The 19,777-nt window shown below is 38.6% G+C and overlaps 1 protein-coding gene across 1 annotated transcript in view; it reads right to left on the bottom strand.

Moving 5' to 3' along the window:
• Positions 1 to 1,076: 1,076 nt before the first annotated feature.
• LOC146654481 (glutamate receptor ionotropic, kainate 1) overlaps positions 1,077 to 19,777 on the bottom strand; it is a 28,233-nt gene continuing 9,532 nt past the window's right edge. Inside the window, exons 4-15 of the mRNA XM_085379884.1 lie at positions 12,791 to 12,972; positions 12,210 to 12,263; positions 11,100 to 11,273; positions 10,570 to 10,713; positions 4,877 to 4,984; positions 3,903 to 4,016; positions 3,606 to 3,809; positions 3,285 to 3,508; positions 2,992 to 3,110; positions 2,624 to 2,841; positions 1,874 to 2,099; positions 1,077 to 1,774 (exon numbers count right to left, since the gene is read on the bottom strand). Of these exons, the coding sequence (XP_085236010.1) occupies positions 1,485 to 1,774; positions 1,874 to 2,099; positions 2,624 to 2,841; positions 2,992 to 3,110; positions 3,285 to 3,508; positions 3,606 to 3,809; positions 3,903 to 4,016; positions 4,877 to 4,984; positions 10,570 to 10,713; positions 11,100 to 11,273; positions 12,210 to 12,263; positions 12,791 to 12,972 (2,057 nt within the window). The 3' untranslated portion in view covers positions 1,077 to 1,484. The remainder of the gene's footprint in view (positions 1,775 to 1,873; positions 2,100 to 2,623; positions 2,842 to 2,991; positions 3,111 to 3,284; positions 3,509 to 3,605; positions 3,810 to 3,902; positions 4,017 to 4,876; positions 4,985 to 10,569; positions 10,714 to 11,099; positions 11,274 to 12,209; positions 12,264 to 12,790; positions 12,973 to 19,777) is intronic.

Here is a 19,777-nt window from a genome sequence, read left to right as displayed (position 1 = left end):
TAATTTAACAGTCTTTAGTCATAGCTACACTTATTCCTGTTCCATCATCTGAAATGTGACATTAATCCTGCATGTATAGACAAAACAAGCAGGATACAGTATCAGACTTTCACCCAAAATATTTTCCTTACATTTGCAGGATTTTCAAATATGTGTGACAAGGCCTGGCCAATTTTAAACCAGGAATGTTTAATGTGGATCTTTATAATGATGAGGATGAGGATTTTATTTTCAAAGCTATGCCTTATTGAGGGGAAACAGGTAGGCAAAGAGAAAGGTGAATCAGGGATGAATGGACTGTAGGATGTGTCATCAAACCCATTTTTTTCTTGAATGCTGAGGTTACATCTCTATCCTTTACATTTTATTTGTAATCCATTTGAACTAATGGTTTTAGATGCACAATTTAATACACGACTTTATATCCATGGTGAATGTGGGAGAAGTGACTTGGAAATACAGGATTGTTTGTTAGTCTGTACTAAAAATACCAACAGCTTATATGTGTGCCAAGGGTTTAACTTTTGTAAATATAGTTGTGTGTGTGTGTTTGTGTGTAATGCAGTGGCTTTTTTTTAATAGTGCAGTTCAAACCCAAAAGCCAAAAAACCCAAAGTCAGTAATCACATCACCTCTTTTCTTGGATAACGTGAGTAAATGTGTCTCATGAAAGCCGTTTCTCAGAAAAGACAGACTGAAAAACATCACAACTGAATGTGAGAAAGGGAGACGGCTGCAATATAAAAGTCATATTAAAGTTACAAGGCTTTAGTCTTCTAAATGCGACCTCAAGTGCGTGTAAGTTGAGGCCCGATCCAGTGAAGGCCCAGGATCAAAAGCAAAACAATCAAAAAGTTAAAGGTTAAAGGATGTAATGTTCTCACATATTTTTAGTCATTTTGAAACAGCTCCAACATGACAAAACGTATCCATGCATTTCATAAACTTCATATGATACAAAAAAAGTACAGACATTAAGCAACTTGATGAATAAGATGTTGAGGGAGTACTCACTCATAAACTGTCAAATAAATCAACAAGTTTGTAAATGTGTCAAAGTTCCCGTGCGCTGTAAATATGAAAATGACAAACGTGTCATAAGAGAATCAGTCATTACTGGAAAGATACCACTTACCATCACTTACCCATAACACCATGAAAATGACATTTCTCTCACACGGAGTAATGTTTAAAAAAACAAAAACAAAGAGCAAGGCCAAGATGGTCAAGAGTCACGATGTCAGAAGTCAACAACAATCTGTCATCATCATAAAAAGGGTTTCTAACCTATTCTTCCAATCGAGACTAAAATGTTTGTGTGCTCTACATAAAAACTACTGAAAACACAAAACTTTGCCTTAAAAACTTGTTTTGATTGTAACAATGCAGTTCGACACATTCAGACTTCAGTTTTTATTGGCCTAGTGATTGCTGTAGTCCTGGAACGACAACACAAGCGTGTAGTATGGTCATAACAGTCTTTGTTAATACTTGTTGTGCCATTCGCACTGGCCGACGCTCACCTCATCGATGTCCAAGTTTTTTCTGGATTTGTAAATAAACTCTCCAATTGCTACAAAAACTGAGAGGACTAGTCCAGCTGCCAATACAATAAAGATTCCCCCTATGTTCTCCACGCCCAGGGCACTAGCCTCTTTGCTATCCTCTTCTGGGCAGCCATTCCCTCTCCACCACTTCTCCTTCATCATGTGGAGCTTCCCTTCTTCTTGAAGCTGCAGGATTGCAATGGTGACCTTATCTCGGTAAGGGGAGCCTATAGCAGGAATTACAGTAACGTAATCTTTAGGTTTCTGAGAAGGAGCATGGTAATTAATGGTTATTACTGAAATTATTATATAGTGATCACTCTTACCAATTGGGGTTCCAACACCATAGCCCTTTGAGTCTATCAAGCCTCCGATCTGTGTGAGGTTGCAGTTGCGCTGGCTGATGTACTCGATGCTGGTCGACTCCATCAAGAGGGCATAATCTGTAGTGAGGACTCTTTGAATCCCTTCACGGTTGTTTTTCACTAATGCTGTGTTTTTCCTGCTGCTCATGAAAGCCCACATTTTCTCATAAGTAGAGATTTTCGATTTCTGTTGAATCAAAATCAACATTTGTGGATTATTAAAACCACGGTCAAATCTACAAGCACCAAAACGGCATTTTAGACAAAAGAAAGCATCTTTACACCTTTCCACACCTTTGGCGCCTGCTTCTAATATTTAAAATGAAACCATATTTGCAGGGTATCTGTTGACTGGTGCCATCTCCTGCTGTGCATCAGAGCACAAATCTCTTCAAGTTCATTCAATTTTCACCATAGATTTAGATAAACTGCTGGGTCTGCTGCAGGCAAAATAATAAATCCGTCAAATCTTTATGGAACAGTCTCCCACAGGTTCTTGTTAAACTGATACATGGGGAAATTTCCAAGACACTAACCTTTAACCCTCCTCTTTTTCCAAACCAAATCAATTTTATGCCAGCCAGTCAGGCTGCACATGACTGAAGACTGTTGGCTCAAGGGTAAAACTTGCCAGGCTAATTAAAATTAAAAGCAGTGTTCTTATTTCCATTCTTCCCCTACAATTGTCCTGTAAAACAAAAAGACGGTTACCTTAAAAAAGGTCATGGTGGAGCCATCTCTTACGGCACCGTACTCTATTTTGGTTTGCTTGGCCAAATCATCAGCGGAGTCAATTGGCGAGTCCATTCTTTCCACTGTGAGGAAGGCGGCCAAGTTGGCAGTATATGAAGAGATAATGATCAGGGTAAAGAACCACCATATCCCACCAACTATCCTTGTAGAGAGAGCCTTCGGCATCAGTTCAGATCCTATCAGATAAGATTACAAATCACATTATTGATTCATAATTAAATTGAATACTTACTTACTTGAAATTAAATGAATACTTAAAAGGAATGATTAAATGTGCTTTACCAAAGGAAAACTTCTGCCTGCATAAAAAGATAATAAAGGGATACCTTGCTGCATAAGTGCGCCGACTCCAAACCAGACACTGTTTATTAGAGTGAAATTGTTTTCAACCACATCCGAGTCTGGGTTGCAGGGGTGAGGGTTGTACCACTCATAAGGAGTAAACCTAAAGGTTATGAATGAAAAAAATCATCGGTTAAAATTAATAAGTGACTATTGGCCTGTTACAGACTGAAAGTCAAAATGTTAAACTGAAATTTTGCCTTTACATAAACAGTGTTGCTTAAATGTAAAAGCAACTATAATAAGTTCACATCAAATAGCACTTTTTTTTCTTTACCTGGCAATAACAAAAAGCACACAGCTGACACCAAGGCATGCCAACAACACGTACATCCAGATATCAGGAGAGAGTGGGTTAAGGAAGGAGAAGACTCCTGGATTTGTGCCGTTGGGTTTGTGGTAGAGGATGCTGATTCCCAGCGTCATGAATGGCTTCGAGAAATCAATAACTTTTTCCCTGACATATGTGATAGTGAGAGGGGCCACAGCAAGATCAGCCACCTAGTAAAGAGCAAAAATCACTGTCAGCTGCAGACACTGTGACGCTTTGAACAAGACGTCTTCTCTCTTACATTAAGACTGACTGATCAGTACTCACATGATCAATGAGTTCCCGCACCATGCCATTCCACTCCCCTTTGTCATTCTGAGCTCCATATTTGCCATCTGACACCAACTTTACTTCATAAGAGAAGCCCAAAATGTTAGAGAGCTCTTTGAGCAGGTCGAGACAGTAACCCTCAAAGCGGTCATTTCCATAAAGCGGCTTGTCAGATTTCTTATACATGACATAAGGATTTTCCTGGTGAACGACAGAAAGGTTTCAGTGGATTATATAATACAAATACATTTGAAATCAAATGCTCACTAGCAATGATTTTATGTCTGTTCATACCAGAATAGTAGTGACAATAAGGGTCCTATTGGCCATTGAGTCTGTTACATTTGTGGATGAATCCTTGTTAATTTCTGATAAATTAAGGCCTGTTTGGGAGTTCCACACACCAATCTGTAACAAATAAAATATCCAAATAACCACAGTGGCTGGACTTTAAATAGTTGCTACCTGGGTAACCTTCGCACAATTGAGGAAAATAAGGTAAAGACAGGAAAAGAAAGCAGTAACAAGTAGAAAAGTTAATATGAAAAACACAGACATAGGGGGGAAAAAAAGGAAAGGCTCACAAAATGTTATAAACTTGAAATGCCAGTAGAGAAATGTACACCATTTCTAAGAACCAGTACCTGAACCTTTTTATTTTTTAATGAAAAGGGGTAACGTCACAAAGGTATAGTAAATTAGTAGGTGTCAATATTCCTTTAGTGTGCCGTGGCAGCTAAAGTACAGACCTTTTTCCACACTTTATTCAAGCGGTTGTTGCCCGTGTTTGTCTTGCAAAAATAATAAAGAGAAAGCATTTTAATCACAGATCACAGAAGGGGGAATAATTCTTCTGTTAGCAGTTTTTACACCCAACTGTGTTAACCGAGGTTTAAAGTCTTTGCAGTGATGATAGCATGAACAGGTAACAGCTTCTTAATGACCTGTCAAAACCGAGAGTAGCATTGTCACTGTGATTAAAGGAACATGCACACACTTGCAAGCTTGAAGAGACAGCTACAAGTTATTTTGAGAGAGCAGTGTGTCAAAACAGTTCAAAAAGTTACTTTTTAAATGCATAATTAGGACACCACATTTCAAGATTTATGTAGTCTTAATTAAATTGGTCTATATGTTGGTTTAAAGACAAGTCATCTTTTTGCATATTTTTGGGAAAATGCAGTTAACAGCTCTGTCTATGCTCATTAATGATACTCAGCTCTGCTTTAATGTGTATTAACGGTATAAACATGGGTTAGACACTTCACCTTCTCCAAGCCGTCCTCCTTCAGGCTGATGACATCTAAATCAAATTCTTTCCTCAGACCGTCCGTCTTGTTTATTATTATTTGTCCTGTCAAGCCATTCCACTGTGCCTGTTTCAGAAAACACAAGCAAAGACCCCCTCAGGTTTGTTTCCTGTTTTTTTTCTTCCTTTTTTACATCATATCAATGCAAAACAAAGCAGGAGCCCGGAAAAAATGAAAACAGCTTTTAAACATGAATAATTGATGAGTACTTCATTAAGCAAAGAAGACTGACTTGGCTCACAATGGATGTTTTTGCATTGGCTAGATTCTCAATGGAAATATTAAATGTCTCCGAGTCTGTAACACAGAGGATGGTGATGTAAATGGAGCAGGCAGGCATGCCCTCTGTCTGTGAAGAGAGCAGTGGGTGGGCAGCAGCGCTCAGATATATTTGAAATCAGTTGATAATGAAGTTAGCTCAGTTGAATTACAGTCAGGTTAAATCTGTTACAGAGAGCACAGAGAAAGTAGCTTTATATCTGCACTGACAGAGAATGAAGTCAATTTCTTTATGGAAAGATGCAACAACGAAACATCAATAGACCTTTTCAGTACATTCCTATGACGTCTATGTGTGTGAATGTGTGTGCGAATGGGTGGATGACTGGATGACTGGATATGTAAAGCGCTTTGGGGTTCTTAGGGACTAGTAAAGCGCTATATAAATACAGGCCATTTACCATTTTTACCATGACATTCTAACTGTAAAGCCGAAAAAAAAGATAATTATTGTCAGTTGACCCCCAAATAAAATGCTTGTACAGTACTGTGCAAAAGTCTTGACTCACGTTTGATTTCTTTATATTTGCTAGGAAAATGGGAAACAGGTGCAGCACATTATTGAAATGTGTACAAACTCAGTCTCTGCACAGCTTTAACAAGCTTGAAACTCAGTGTTTTGGTTGGATCACCTTTAGTCTTCATCACAACCTGAAATCTGTTTGGCAAGCTTTTTACTTACACTAGCTCTACTTTGTAGTCTTTGGGAATAGTTCTCAAGACTTCTTGAAGCACATTCAAATGCACGGGAGTCATTATCCTTATCTTTACACACTGTGGTATCAATTGATATTTTTCACAGATTCATCTAAAGAAATGATAATTGGAAAATTATGTATACAATATCCTGTTAGGCTTAAAAGATTCACAGGTGACTTAAAAACAAACAAACATGCGAAGGTACAAAGACCAGAAAGAAAATGAATAAAAAAGCAGCCAATGCTGAAACAAAAATGTTGAAAAACTTCAGAAAGGAGCCCGGAGAACTATTGTTCATCAAGAGCACTTGATAACAAAGCCTGGCTTCTTGGAGGCAAAATATACAGAAATGAGGGGTGGTGCAGGACTTTCTCACAATACCAGTGCGTTTTGATCCAAATGTAAAACAAAGCCAGATTTCTAAATGACAACACTACATTACATTTAAATGTAAGAACAAAAATGTCAAGTTCGGGGGAAAAAAGCATCTCAATATTACAGTTAGGTTTCAATATAACGTTGCTTTTTTTTTAAAGCAATGTTGAAAGCAGCCACAAATATCAAACATGGGAAATAACATATGGTATTCAGGACATGAACAGTGTGGTTTGTGTATTTTTAAAGAATTGGTTCAACTTAATGTTTGTTTACTCTAAGAGCAAGGCATTATGGTATTGGAGTGACACCGAGGACATGCCGTCAAAAAGTTTTTATAGCATATATATACAGATTTTAAGAAATACAGTGTCATGCTAGTATTAAACACTGCAAAATATTCCACTAAAATCTATTCTGCTGGAAATAGCATACAGGTGAATTTAGAGATGCAAACCAACAGTGAGCCTTTGACTTTGAAGTGAAAAATATTCCATTAATTCGACTGGAACCGAAGCAAATTCATCTTGAGCCATTAGTACACGCAACGAGCAATAAACAAAACAAGATTAAGAAAAAATGTAATCCAATGTCATCATTCTGAAGCAGTATGATGAAATTGATTTTGCAGAAAGAAAGAAAGAAAAGGAGGATAGTATTCCATGTCAGGAATCACACATAAACTTAAGAGTTCATATTAAACTTGATCACGTCATGAGAAACATCAGTTTCTTTAATACATATAGAAGGTTAGAGGGTATCATTCAATGAAAATGCCCTTTGATATGTCTGCTTTCCAGTGTCGTCACTCACATCTTTGAGATCTGTTGACCCTTCAGTCCAGATTTATTCTTTTGATTAATTCTCCTTTTTAAATCCTCACCAATCAGATTTTCTCTCTCTTGACAATGTGTTTCCACGACTGCAGTTTATATGCAGTTAGGTCTATATTTTGTTGGACAATTTTTTTGTAGTTTAAACTAAAGAGACAAAAAGTAATTGAAGGGGTTTAACAAACATATTGTATCTACTGTTTATGAAATACAGCCATTTTTATAGATAGTACTCCTATCTATAAATATATATATATAGTTACATATATTTAAATATTAGGACTGTTTTTAATCCTTGAATGAAAACCCTTTGTAGTCAGTGACTATCTTAAGCCTAATCTGAATCTGAGCAGAGAATATAGCCCAATCACATCATCAATAAACACTGCTGGTCTGGTTCCACTTGCCTCTACCATATCTCCATATTTTTCCCATCATCCTTCCTGGTACAAGTTAATCTTGGATTCATCAGTCCAGATATTTTTCTGTGAAGACTCTTTTAGATGTTTACTGGTTACACTCGTGTTCTTGAGTGTAACCATGTTTTTGAGTGTAACCAGCGGTTTGCAGCCTTTGTCTTGAAAGAACAACAGAACGGGCCTCACCTAACCTTGAAATTGGTTGTTGGTCAATTGTGCAAAGTATTTTAAGCCTCTGAAACCGTGTATGAAAATGTTTCTAATTCTGCAAAACTTTTATCAAAGCCCTCTGAATTAAAGTGGAAAATCTTGGTTCTAATCACAGTTGTTTAACTGATTTAAAATCTATGGTGGTATAGAGAGGCAAAACCACTCTTTGTCCAAGAAGTGGACCTATTTTTTATATTTGTAAGATAATGATACTGCCGCCATTAAAAACCCATGACCACATGAGAGGAAACGGTGAGAAAAAACAATATTTTCTTTTTTCCACATCAATACTGTATCTAAAATCAGATCCAAGCACATTCATCTGTATGCGTTCAAAGTGCCCCTAATATTCTTGAACAGTTAGTTCTTCATAAAACTTAACTTTCCCTGTTAAATGTGTGGCACAGCACCAAGTCTTGCAGGCAGATTTGTCAGTTTACCTTTCCACCCCCACAAGAGCAGAGTGTAGGCTGAGCTACTGAACAGCACTTAGTGTCTTGCTCAAGGGCCCATCAGCTAATGCTGTTAAGTTATAGTTCTTAATTTAAAATACAGTCTGAAAGGACCATACTAATATGTTTACATATTTTCAATATAGTCTCTACATATGTTAAACTTTTCCACCATTAAACTTTTATATAGGCATGTACACATTAACTTTCTAAATGGTGTGTTTATTTGTGAATGTGTTTTTCACCATTCAAGCAGCTACTCGTTTCTTTAAGGTATCCAATTTGTCTTGTAGAAGCTTGGAAATGACCTGCTATAAATGATTCAGCTCTGCATACATCACGTCTGGTTTGATTACTGTTAGAGTTACATAATTATTGTGTGGTAATGCATCATGGACTAAATCAGAGTGCCTCTCATACAAGCGGTAACAGGAATAAGGAGAGGCATAATGGCAGGTCTATTGTAAGCTGAAGACATCATTTCCTTTGAATATTCCAAATACTCAGTTTAAGCATTCTCCAGATAAGCACACCCCTGTCAGCTCCACCAGACACATAGTCAGTATACTACTTTGCAGTGCAGAACTTATGTTTGATAATAAGATGAAACTTATGAGCAAAATATGATAGATGTACAGTATTTGTCAACCAGCTTCCCTAAGTTCCCTGTAAGATTGTGTGTCGTGGATTTGCTAAGTGTTTCCATTAATGACTAATTTAAAAGCTAAACTTAGTACAAAAAATAAGGACATTTATGTTCGGTCGATTATTTCTTTGCTTCCTGGCAATAAATCTTATACTGCTAGAAAGTCTGTTTACAGTATTTCTCATTAAATGGTGCCACATTTGTAAGGAAAATGCATTTGTGGGTTGAGCAGCAGAGCTGAGCATGTGGGTTGCGCCCATAAAAAACTTGCCAAATCTTCTTTATCCAACCATATAGGCTTTATTGCTAACACACATTTCCTTACTTTCTCTGCTAAGTTTCTATCAATTCATTCACCCAGCCATCGAGCCTAATGCCCAGACCGTCCTTTCCCCATCCACAACCTGTATATTCCCCTCTCCTTCCCAGGTTTTCCCAGGTCAGCTGGGAAACGTAATCTCTCCAGCATGTCCTGAATCTTCCCTGCTTCTTTTTTGGTTGGATATGCCCAGAACCCCTTGCTTAGGATGCATACAATTCCTGAATCACCTCCACTCTCTCTTTTAGCTTTACTCCGAGTACTTCCCAAATGATCAAGGTCCTTAAACTACCTTCAAGGATGAGCCAGACACCCTTCAGAGGAAGCTCAGTTCTGTCACTTGTATCTCCAGTCTTATTCTTTCAATCACTTACCCAGGTTCACAACCATAGCCGAGGACCCTAGTAGCTAAGGTTTACCAGTAAATTGAAAATCTATATAGTATGGCAGTAAAATATTGGCTGGTAGTGACGTGTGTTGTATGCATAATATGCTGTAAATGGGAGAACAGTAAAAAGAAAGCACTGGAATGGCACTTTTAAATTTAACCACTGTACTAAAACAACAATGTTCATTTTAGGATGTTTGGGCTTTTTTGTGTGTAGAAGAAAGAATATTACAGTGGCAGTCATCAGTCGACAAGAAAATTACATTTTACATCGCTTTGTTTTTATGTAAAAATACTTTTCTCAAGTCTAATGACAGACAATATCTTTAAAGACCATACAGCTAAAAGTCTCATTCATTTACACTCTGCTGCCTGGGTCATTTGGCTTTGCTTGTTGCTGTCAATATTCTCTCCTCACTTACAACAAGAAGAGCTCATTGGTTAAAGAAACATCTAATTAGAGAGTGCAATAACAAGAGAGCTTATTAAAGTGAGATGAATATATCTTGACACAGATGAAAAAGTCTGCTTCCACAGCAGGCAGCGTGTTTTTTTCAACCTGTCAGGCTTTGCTGAGTGTTTGTCTCATTGTGTTTCTGTTTAATCTGCTGTTAGATCAACAATTCATGCAGAAATATTTTTCGTGTTCAACAGAGCAAGAAGCATGCTACATGATCCTTAGCACGAGTCTTCAGTTTTAGCATTATTATTAGCTCATGAGGAGCTGTCTCAAATCTACATTGTCTTTACCTGCTTTCATAAACATTCACACAAGGAGCAGCATTCCTCCATGGACAGCTCTAATCTTTACAAGACTACCAACATGTGATGCATGACGTCAATCACCATGTCTTGAAAAAATTATTTTCAATATAATCATCACACACTCGTTGCTCATTCACCAGATCTAATCTCCTAACTCTATTGTTTCTGCTCTTGCACAAAAGCAAGTGACACAGAGGCAGCGGGCTATGAAAAGGACAGATGAATGGATGGAGCGCCGGTGTCACACATTCATTAGGCAGACTCACATCTTTGAGCATGCTCATGAAGCGTGATCCAAAGCGCCAGGGTTTGTGTCGGTGGCACTGAAGGGAGCTCACAGTGATCTGAGAGGTGCGTTGTGAGGCAGCAGCCACCATGTAGACGGCGTCGTACATCAGAGCTGCTTCAGTCTGAAAGAGAAATGTGGCCATCATCCTCTGTTACTGGGGACTGCAAATCACATGTCATCCAGTTATCACACCCGGGCTGTCTATGTACATAAACAGCAGCATTTCATTTCTGCAAGCACACTCAAAGGTACAGCAGCAGTTTTAGAAAATTCATAAAATTTCTGTATTTTGACCCAAGTGTATGCAATGAGAGCTAGTGAAAATGTATTAAAGATCTCATGCAGTGTTACAAATAAAGCTTGAGTAGGTACATTTACATGTCTGGCTTTTTATTACATTGTTACTTGATAGTATCTGGAGACAAAGTTAACAAAATGTCTATTTCATGTGCTGATTTGAAAGTTTCTATCGATAATACAGAAAGCATTAGGTAAAACTAGGCTTACTGTCATCATCCCCTCCATCATTCCAGTCTCGGCTTTGGAGGGTGCCTGCAGTCGCTCCATGGCCCATCTTTCGACCACCGAAGCCACATGAGGATTGTCTATGTTTAGCAATCTGAACCCCGTCATGTTGACCCCGCTATAGCGGTACGGCTCCAAATCAAGGGCAAACAGGTCCTAAGGGGATTGATGTGACATGACATAATCTTCTTCTTTCAGCGGTGATCATCTGCCTCCATCTCTGCCTGTCCCCAGCATCCCTCTCTGTCACACCAACCCTCTTCATGTCCTCCATCACTACATCCATTAACCTTCTTTGTGGTCTTCCTCTTATGCCTGGCAGCTCCATCTTCTACATCCTGTGTCCAATATAGCTACTATCCCTACTCTGCACATGTCCGAAACCATCTCAGCCTTGCTTCTTCAAACTGCTCGACTTGAGCTGTCCCTCTGATGTAATCACTTGTCTTGTCCATCCTCTTCACTCCCAATGAAAATCTTAACATCTTCAACAGTGCGTCAATGTCCAAATACATCTTAGCAGATCTCACTACCATCTTGTAAACCTTCCCTTTCACTCTTGCTGCTGTCCTTCTGTCACAGATCACTGACAAAACCTGTCTCCACCCTGCCTGCACGCTCCTCTTAATCTTCCCTGCGCACTGTCAGGAACTTTGGATGGTTGACCCAGGTGTTTCTACTCCTCCTCCATATTTACTCCTTGCATCTTAGCTGTTAAACCTGCCTGTCTGTCAATTAAACACATTCTGTCTTCCCTCTACTGACTTTCACTCCTAATGTCAATATGAGACCAAGATATAGTTAACTGAAGAGAAAGGGTAAACCAACACTTGATTAAAACAGTGGAACAACATGAGTACAAGGTAATAACATGGAATTATGCCAAGGGCACCCAGCAGCCTTATTATAAAACAAACCACAGATGTGCAGGCTCATCAGCATAACTCAGTAGTGTAGCATAAAAACAGACTTTAGGCAGGCCAGCATTGTGTAGTTATGTGGCATCATAGCAAAATACCTATCTATCAAGTTTCAGGAGTCACAGTTATTATGATCAGAAAGAGGGTTTTTTGTAAAAGATTTGTCTCTTACCAATGTGGTGAAGAAAAAGTGGTAATATTCAGTCATCATTCCCATGGACAGAATCTAAACAGGGAGAAAGTGTTTGAGAGTTTTCTGTTTAACGGTACAGTGGAGGTTTGTTCCAGCCACAATAAATAATCTTCTCTTCCGCCTAAGACCAACCAACCATACCCACAACCACAGCGAGCGGCAAATTATTTATTCCATCCATTTCCTGAATTGTCTCATATTTCTTTGGCTCACATTAACAACTATGCGAGTGAGTATATGTCACAATTTTCTCCTGTTAGTGAAGTGTCTTCAATTAATCTTCCGAGCAGCTGTTGGTTCTAAACGTGTACGTCTGGCCCAGAAATAGGCTCTGCTTGGATTTGGTAATGAACACAGGATTTCTGAAGGGGATAGAAGTGCACTAATCTTGCACGTAGTGAATATTAAACCAACAGCAATTCAGAAAAGAGATTTAGAGGCTTTTTTTTTCCATTGAAGAAAGAAAATCCACATTGGTTATCTGATCAAATTTTCACTTTATGTGGCGTGTGGCTGAACCCTCAGTGGCCCACAAACTGGCAGAAGTGCATGTTATTCACCTGCTTGAGAACATCAGCTGATGTTTGGTAAGAGCAGTCAAAGATGACATAGAACTCCTTCCCTTTCTTCATTTCCTTCAGCAGGGGACGGGCATCTTTACTTCCTGTGGGCAGCTGCCGGATCTTTATTTTAATGCTGTATCTGGATGGAGCTTTGATCAACTCTTGCAGACGAATCAGGCCTTGAATCAAAAGACAAGGAGGCAATTATTAAACACAACAGTCCCCGTTTTAATGGAAACCTTCCACCTGGAACATTTTAACTGTACAAGTTTACTTATATGATGTAAGGAAAAACTAAAATTCCACCTCCAAGGCCAAAGCTACCAAGCCAAATTCAATAAAATTGTGTGGAGATGTTTGGACATTCGCAGAAGAGGGATAGTGGATATGCAAAGGATACTGAAGATGTTAAAGCCATTCAAAAGAGGAAGACCACAGAGAAGATTTATGGATGCAATAAAGGAGGATGTGTAGAGTGTTGGTGTGACAGAAGAGGATGCTAGGAATAAGATGATATGGAGGAAAAAGGAAGATGATTTGCCGTGGAGACCCAAAAGGGAGCAGCCGAAATAAGGCGATGAAGAAGAAGGCAAAGGATCAAGCCACACAATTTTAGTTCAAATTCAATTCAGTTAACTTCCATTATATTTATTCACCACAACAGCTGGCTCAATGCGCTTAAAATCTAGATTACTCTCTTTAAAACTGCAAAATGAAAAATTGGCCTTGATTGAGGTCACTGCATTTTCTCCTGCTTCGTATTACAGCACCTCTCATTTATTTTTAGGGGCCTTTTATATGAAATTAAGCAGAGCACAAAAAAGCAAACCTTGTTTAAAGAAATCCATCATGTCAACAGTTCTCTGGTGTCATGTCGTAGGAGCAGCAAGAATTTAAACATTTAATCATTTAATCTGATTATTTTGCATCCCACCACAACATTTGGCAGCTAATGGCAGCTATTATATATGAAACAAATATTTATTTTATTTTGACTTGAATGTGGATTTTTTTTTTGTTTTTAAAAGCATCTTTTAACCACAAGCTGCCTCATCTGCACTTTCATTGCTTCCTTCCTCAGTGTTTTCAAATCCCAGGTTTCCTCAAACTATGGGAATGCTACTTAAAGAGGTACAATGCTGTCCTCTGCAAAAGGAGAGATTTTTTCAACATCGGCAATAAAACTATATTTAAAAAATATTTAGTTACTGTAATTTGCCAGAAGATTAAATTTATGCCTACTCTGGCACTATATTGGTTAATGCTGCAGTTCCACAAAGTGACCAGGAGGGGTCACATACCTAAAATAAGTGATTGCTAGCCTGATACTTAGTGGCTAGACACCCTGATAACCAGAGCCCCTGAAATTTTGGGGGTCACGTGGGTCATGTAGCCTTGAAATAGTTCCCGCAAGTACAGTCACTGCTGCTTACCGGGCAGTTTAAATGCATGTTGATAACATATCGTTGCAAATAAATAAATGATACTGAAATAGTATAATTTGCAACAGGAAATGTTTTTAAAAATATATTAGTAATATTCAAATGCTATAATGCAGCAGTATGCAAATCATTTCACACTAGTGTAAATGCTTTAAAGAAATATGAATTATACAACTGTGATCTGCACATATTATTGAAAACATTTTTACAGGCTTTCGTGCAGCAGTTTGTGTCTCTTCCGGGATTTGAAGGGATGTTTTACTTCTTAGGGTATAAATCACCTCACACTGCACTATGGACATTTTCTTCTATAGATAGACATGACTGGAAGCCGGAATTACTTTTAAGTAAGAATAAGAGGCGGTCGGATGATCCAAATATCAATCGTATCGATACCAACACTAGTATTGGTATTGGATCGATACAAGCACAATTGAATCGATACTTTGCTTTTATCCTTCAAATTCAGTATGTAGCCCACTGAACTGTGTTAATTATTTCTTTGGAAAAAATAAACCTCAAACGTGCATTATGAAAAATCTCCAAACCTTTTGTGGTCTTTACAGACAGAAAAATTTACATTTCAGTTTCAAAACACACAAAAAGCTGAAAGTTGTGTTTTGTTGTGTTAACTAATGATTGTGGAAAGTAACAATCACAGTGGTGGTGAAAATTTGTTCAGAATTTGCAAATTGAGAATTCATCTTATAAATCATGGCACACTACTCGTCCCCCCATTAGCTGCCTGAATAACCAATTCGTACTGATATCGTCAATACTGGCCCTGTACACTCAACAAAAATATAAACGCAACACCTTTGTTACTGCTCCCATTCCCCATGGGATGGACGTAGAGACCTAAAATTCATTCCAGATACACAATATAACCATCCCTCCCAAACAGTGGTCACAAATCAGTCCAAATGTGTGGTAGTGGGCACATCTGCTATATTGAGATAATCCATCCCACCTCACAGGTGTGCCACATCAGGATGCTGATCTGACATCATGAGTAGTGCACAGGTGTACCTCAGACTGCCCACAACAAAAGGCCACCCTGGAATGTGCAGTTTTTTGCGCTATTGGGGGTCTGGGGACCCAGAACCGGTCAGTATCTGGTGTGACCACCATTTGCCTCATGCAGTGCAACACATCGTCGCATGGAGTCTATCAGATTGTCAATTGTGGCCTGTGGAATGTTGGTCCACTCCACTTCAATGGCTGTGCGAGGTTGTTGGATATTCGTGGGAACTGGTACACGCTGTCGTATACGCCGGTCAAGCACATCCCGAACATGCTCAATGGGTGACATGTCTGGTGAGTATGCTGGCCATGCAAGAACTGGGACATTCTCAGCTGCCATCTGCCCTGAACAATGTGAACCATGATTCATCCGTGAAGCGCACACCTCTCCAACGTGCCAGACACCATCGAATGTGAGCATTTGCCCACACAAGTCTGTTACGGCGACGAGCTGGAGTCAGGTCAAGACCCCGATGAGGACGACGGGCATGCAGTTGAGCGTCCCTGAGACGGTTTCTGACAGTTTGTGCAGAAATTGTTTGGTTGTGCAAACCAATTGTTCCAGCAGCTGTCTGGGTGGCTGGTCTCAGACGATCTTGGAGGTGAACCTGCTGGATGTGGAGGTCCTGGGCTGGTGTGGTTACACGAGGTCTGCGGTTGTGAGGCCGGTTGGATGTGCTGCCATATTCTCTGAAACGCCTGTGGAGACGGCTTATGGTTGAGAAATGAACATTCAATGCACGGGCGACAGATCTGGTTGACATTCCTGCTGTCAGCATGCCAATTGCACGCTCCCTCATTGCTTGTGGCATCTGTGGCATTTTGCTGTGAGACAAAACTGCACATTCCAGGGTGGCCTTTTGTTGTGGGCAGTCTGAGGTACACCTGTGCACTACTCATGATGTCAGATCAGCATCCTGATGTGGCACACCTGTGAGGTGGGATGGATTATCTCAATATAGCAGATGTGCCCACTACCACACATTTGGACTGATTTGTGACCACTGTTTGGGAGGGATGGTTATATTGTGTATCTGGAATGAATTTTAGGTCTCTACGTCCATCCCATGGGGAATGGGAGCAAAAACAAAAGTGTTGCGTTTATATTTTTGTTCAGTGTACTTGGTATTGGATCATACCAAAATTTGTAGTGTGGCACAGCACTACTGTGAATGAGGGAAAGTGTGAATGTTGAATGTTTTTGTTGAAACGTCTAGGCAAGTATATACATGTTAAATTACAAGATACACATGTTCAAATAGCATCAATTATCACAACTTCAGGATTTTATTTCTATATGAGATTTCTTCATAATTGAAACAATAAGAAAAAGTAGTCTGAAGTCCTGCAATGTTACGAAGCTATAATTTAAAATATAATAACACATTAAGTTTTGTACAAAGTATCAATATCATCGATACCACCCTGAATTTGACTTGGTATGGGATCGGAAAGGAAATTATTGGTATCGCACGTCACTACTAGGCTCTTTATGTGTTATGTGCCCTCTAGTGGTCACATTGCGAATTTACAACCTTAAATTAACAAAGCAACATGTTAAAAAAAACAACAACAAATTAACATCAACATGATAAAAAATATATATATATTTTCCTGCAGAGATTTTCAAACAAAAACAACTAGAAATTGTCTCTTGCAATTCTATAGCTAGAATATGTAAGTATTCTGGTCATTACTGTTTGGAGTTTACTTTGCTTTAGACATCTTTAGCATGAAACTAGCTTCCTCCACATTGGATCTTGTGTCGGAAAAATGTTTTTTTTTTCAGCCACGCATAAGGAAATGGTGGGAGTCTGCCAGTTGTGATAATGTTTTATAATTTTCCATTGCAGTAGGACAACAGAATTCAAACGAAACACTGCATTGCCATCTTATGAACTACCAGACCTTTTAATGGATTTGCTTGCTAACCAGAATAGGGGCTCCACTCTGCCTTCCCTGTTCTCCAGGTAAGAAAGCTGTTCCTTTAGTTTTCTGCATATTTTTTTTTCCTTGACAGAGTATGTGTCGTTTGGAGTTGCTCTGCGACAGCCTGTCGCACTTGTTTGGCAGCAGTCACAGAAAGTACGATGTTATCTTTTGTCAGTTGTCTGTTTGATTAGTGTTAAAGGCTAATTGTCAATGGATTGCTATGTTGCATATCTAAATAGTTGAAACTAAACTTCAGTGGCAATCAGTAATTCCCAAAGTTTTGTACACAAAGTGACTTGCAAAAATATTTTTAATTTCACAAGTGATATTTTAGTTGTTTTAAATTAGTTTTTTAAGTCAAAACATAGCGGCAATTTATAAAATGTAAATAATTGTAAACTTTACATTTCCTTTAAATATTAAAAAAGGAAAAAAGAAGCGCATAACAAAGCCAAGGTATTCTAAATAAATACACCACATTCTGCATTTCCTGCAATAGCTTTCAGGTGTTTCAAATAAAGCTGTTAATGATACTAGCAAAAATATTTCACAGTAGAATGATCAGAGTTGTGATTAAAAAAAAAATTTGGATGGGCCACAGAAGATTTCGGATTTTTGAAGTGGGCCATGATGCTTTTGGAGACAAGTTTTAGGCACAGATTGTAGAATTTTCCATGAGGTTAAAGTACAAGACAACTGCATATACAGTATATGACGATATATTTTAAAGCTTTCGTTTGGGCATCGCAATTCATTTTCAGAAAATGTTTCAAAATGGAGAAAATGCTTGTCTCGCTTTCCCCCCTGTAATGATAAGTGGAAAACTGAGCAAAAAGAGGATGAATTAAAATCAGTTATATTTGCATTAATAGAAAATGAATATAAAGTTCCTCATAGATGAGAAGGATAAACAGTTGCTGAAATACATTTTCATCCACTGTATAATTAGTCACTGAAGTCTTTGCAGCCTTTTAGTCTTAATCTGTGTTTTCATTTATATGGTTTTCACCTAAAGTTGTAGAGTACCCCAACCAACAGAAAATCTGAACTTCAGCATCATTACAAAAACAATGATGAATCACATTTAACAACAGAAACAACAAATCAGGACACTGAGCAGTATGCACCACTGACACTTAAAGTGCATTCCTAATGGTGAATACTGCTTATTTCTTAAGTCTTGTATTATTTACACAGATTTAGCTGCTGTTTATTGAATCCATTCTTCTGCCTCAAAGTTAAGTTTTCCCTTTTCCACTGGCTGCAAGACGAGCACCAATCCATCCCTGTGCTCACCAGCTGGAGATGTATTGTTCTCATGAAACCATTGTTCTTTTATTTTTTCCTCCAAGCACATTTTGGTTTGTTGTGGCCAAAAAAAGTTTATGTAAATGGATCATCTGGACTGATGGAGTTTAGATTAAAGACAGAAGGTTTACTGTAATGTGAGGACTTGATGGCTCTTGAGGGTCATATTTGTGCAGGTGTTGCTGCACAGAAACTGCCCCAACTATGGTTGAATCAGTGAACCAGCTAAAAGAAGTTGAATTTTGCACAGACTGGCGGAGATTCATTTATACGATGAATGCATGTAGTACCTTAGAGACCTGATGTTGTAGGTACTGCTAAACAGAAGGCCAGTGTAGAACTTTGAATTTCTGAGCACAACCACGTTATAGGTTCTGCACCCTGATTTTAAACAATGTAGCATGCAGTATTGCCACCCTGTTTGTTGATGTAGACATTGACACTCTCCTCTGTTTGGTTCACAGGCTTAGCTTTCTGGTTTTGTCCAATTTAAAACTAGAATAATCCCAAGAAAGTCATTCTGTATTATTTTTCACAGCTAGCATGGGGCAGTTTTGCCCAAACCCAACACTGTCCCTCCAGACTATATAGTTCTTAAGGGCTTTTTCCATCACCTTGGGTCTTTATTTACCTTCCAAGCAATCATGGAAGAGATCAATTGGAAAGTTTTCTGGTGCTTTAAATCCCAAATCTTCTGTTCCTATTAATGAGGAGACTGGTACCTGAAAATGCTCAGTTATCTTCTTTTAGTCTTTTCTTACATGGTGGGAAAATTATTTGAACTCATAGAGTGCTGGAAAACTGCTTAGTGGAGCTCATGGCTGCTGATCATTAGGACAAGGTCTGAGGATTCAGAGTAATCAGAAATACAGTTGTGTCACATGGTAATTGTTAAGAAGCCATAGCCCTAACATCTCAAGGTCTTAATCTTTTGTAAAGTAGCACAAAATGAAAATGCAACAAATAATACAGCAGTCTTTCTTAAACTCTCAAAAAGAAAGCTTTATCTTTGACTTTATGTCCTTTGAAGGTCTGATCATCTTCTCCTCTCATAACTGCTCACAGTAACAGGACCATGACATATTCTAGCACAGTTAGCCAGGTTGAAAGAGTGTACATCACAGTGGCATTGGAAACTCTTGATTTAGAATCATCATAACTACTTGTGCATTATCCTCACTTCTTAGTTCTGTCTTATATTTGCTTCTTCCTGTTTATTTAGGAGTGATTTTTGTCTCACCATCTGTTGGGACTGACTTCTGTTTCCAGAAGACTTCTG

The sequence above is a fragment of the Rhamphochromis longiceps genome, linkage group LG14 (genome assembly GCF_057381845.1).
Source record: "Rhamphochromis longiceps isolate RC_006_pf linkage group LG14, R_longiceps_female_GT1.1, whole genome shotgun sequence".
NCBI lineage: Eukaryota > Metazoa > Chordata > Actinopteri > Cichliformes > Cichlidae > Rhamphochromis > Rhamphochromis longiceps.
Note: the sequence above shows the minus strand (reverse complement) of the source record. Positions and strands in the feature narration are given on the sequence as shown.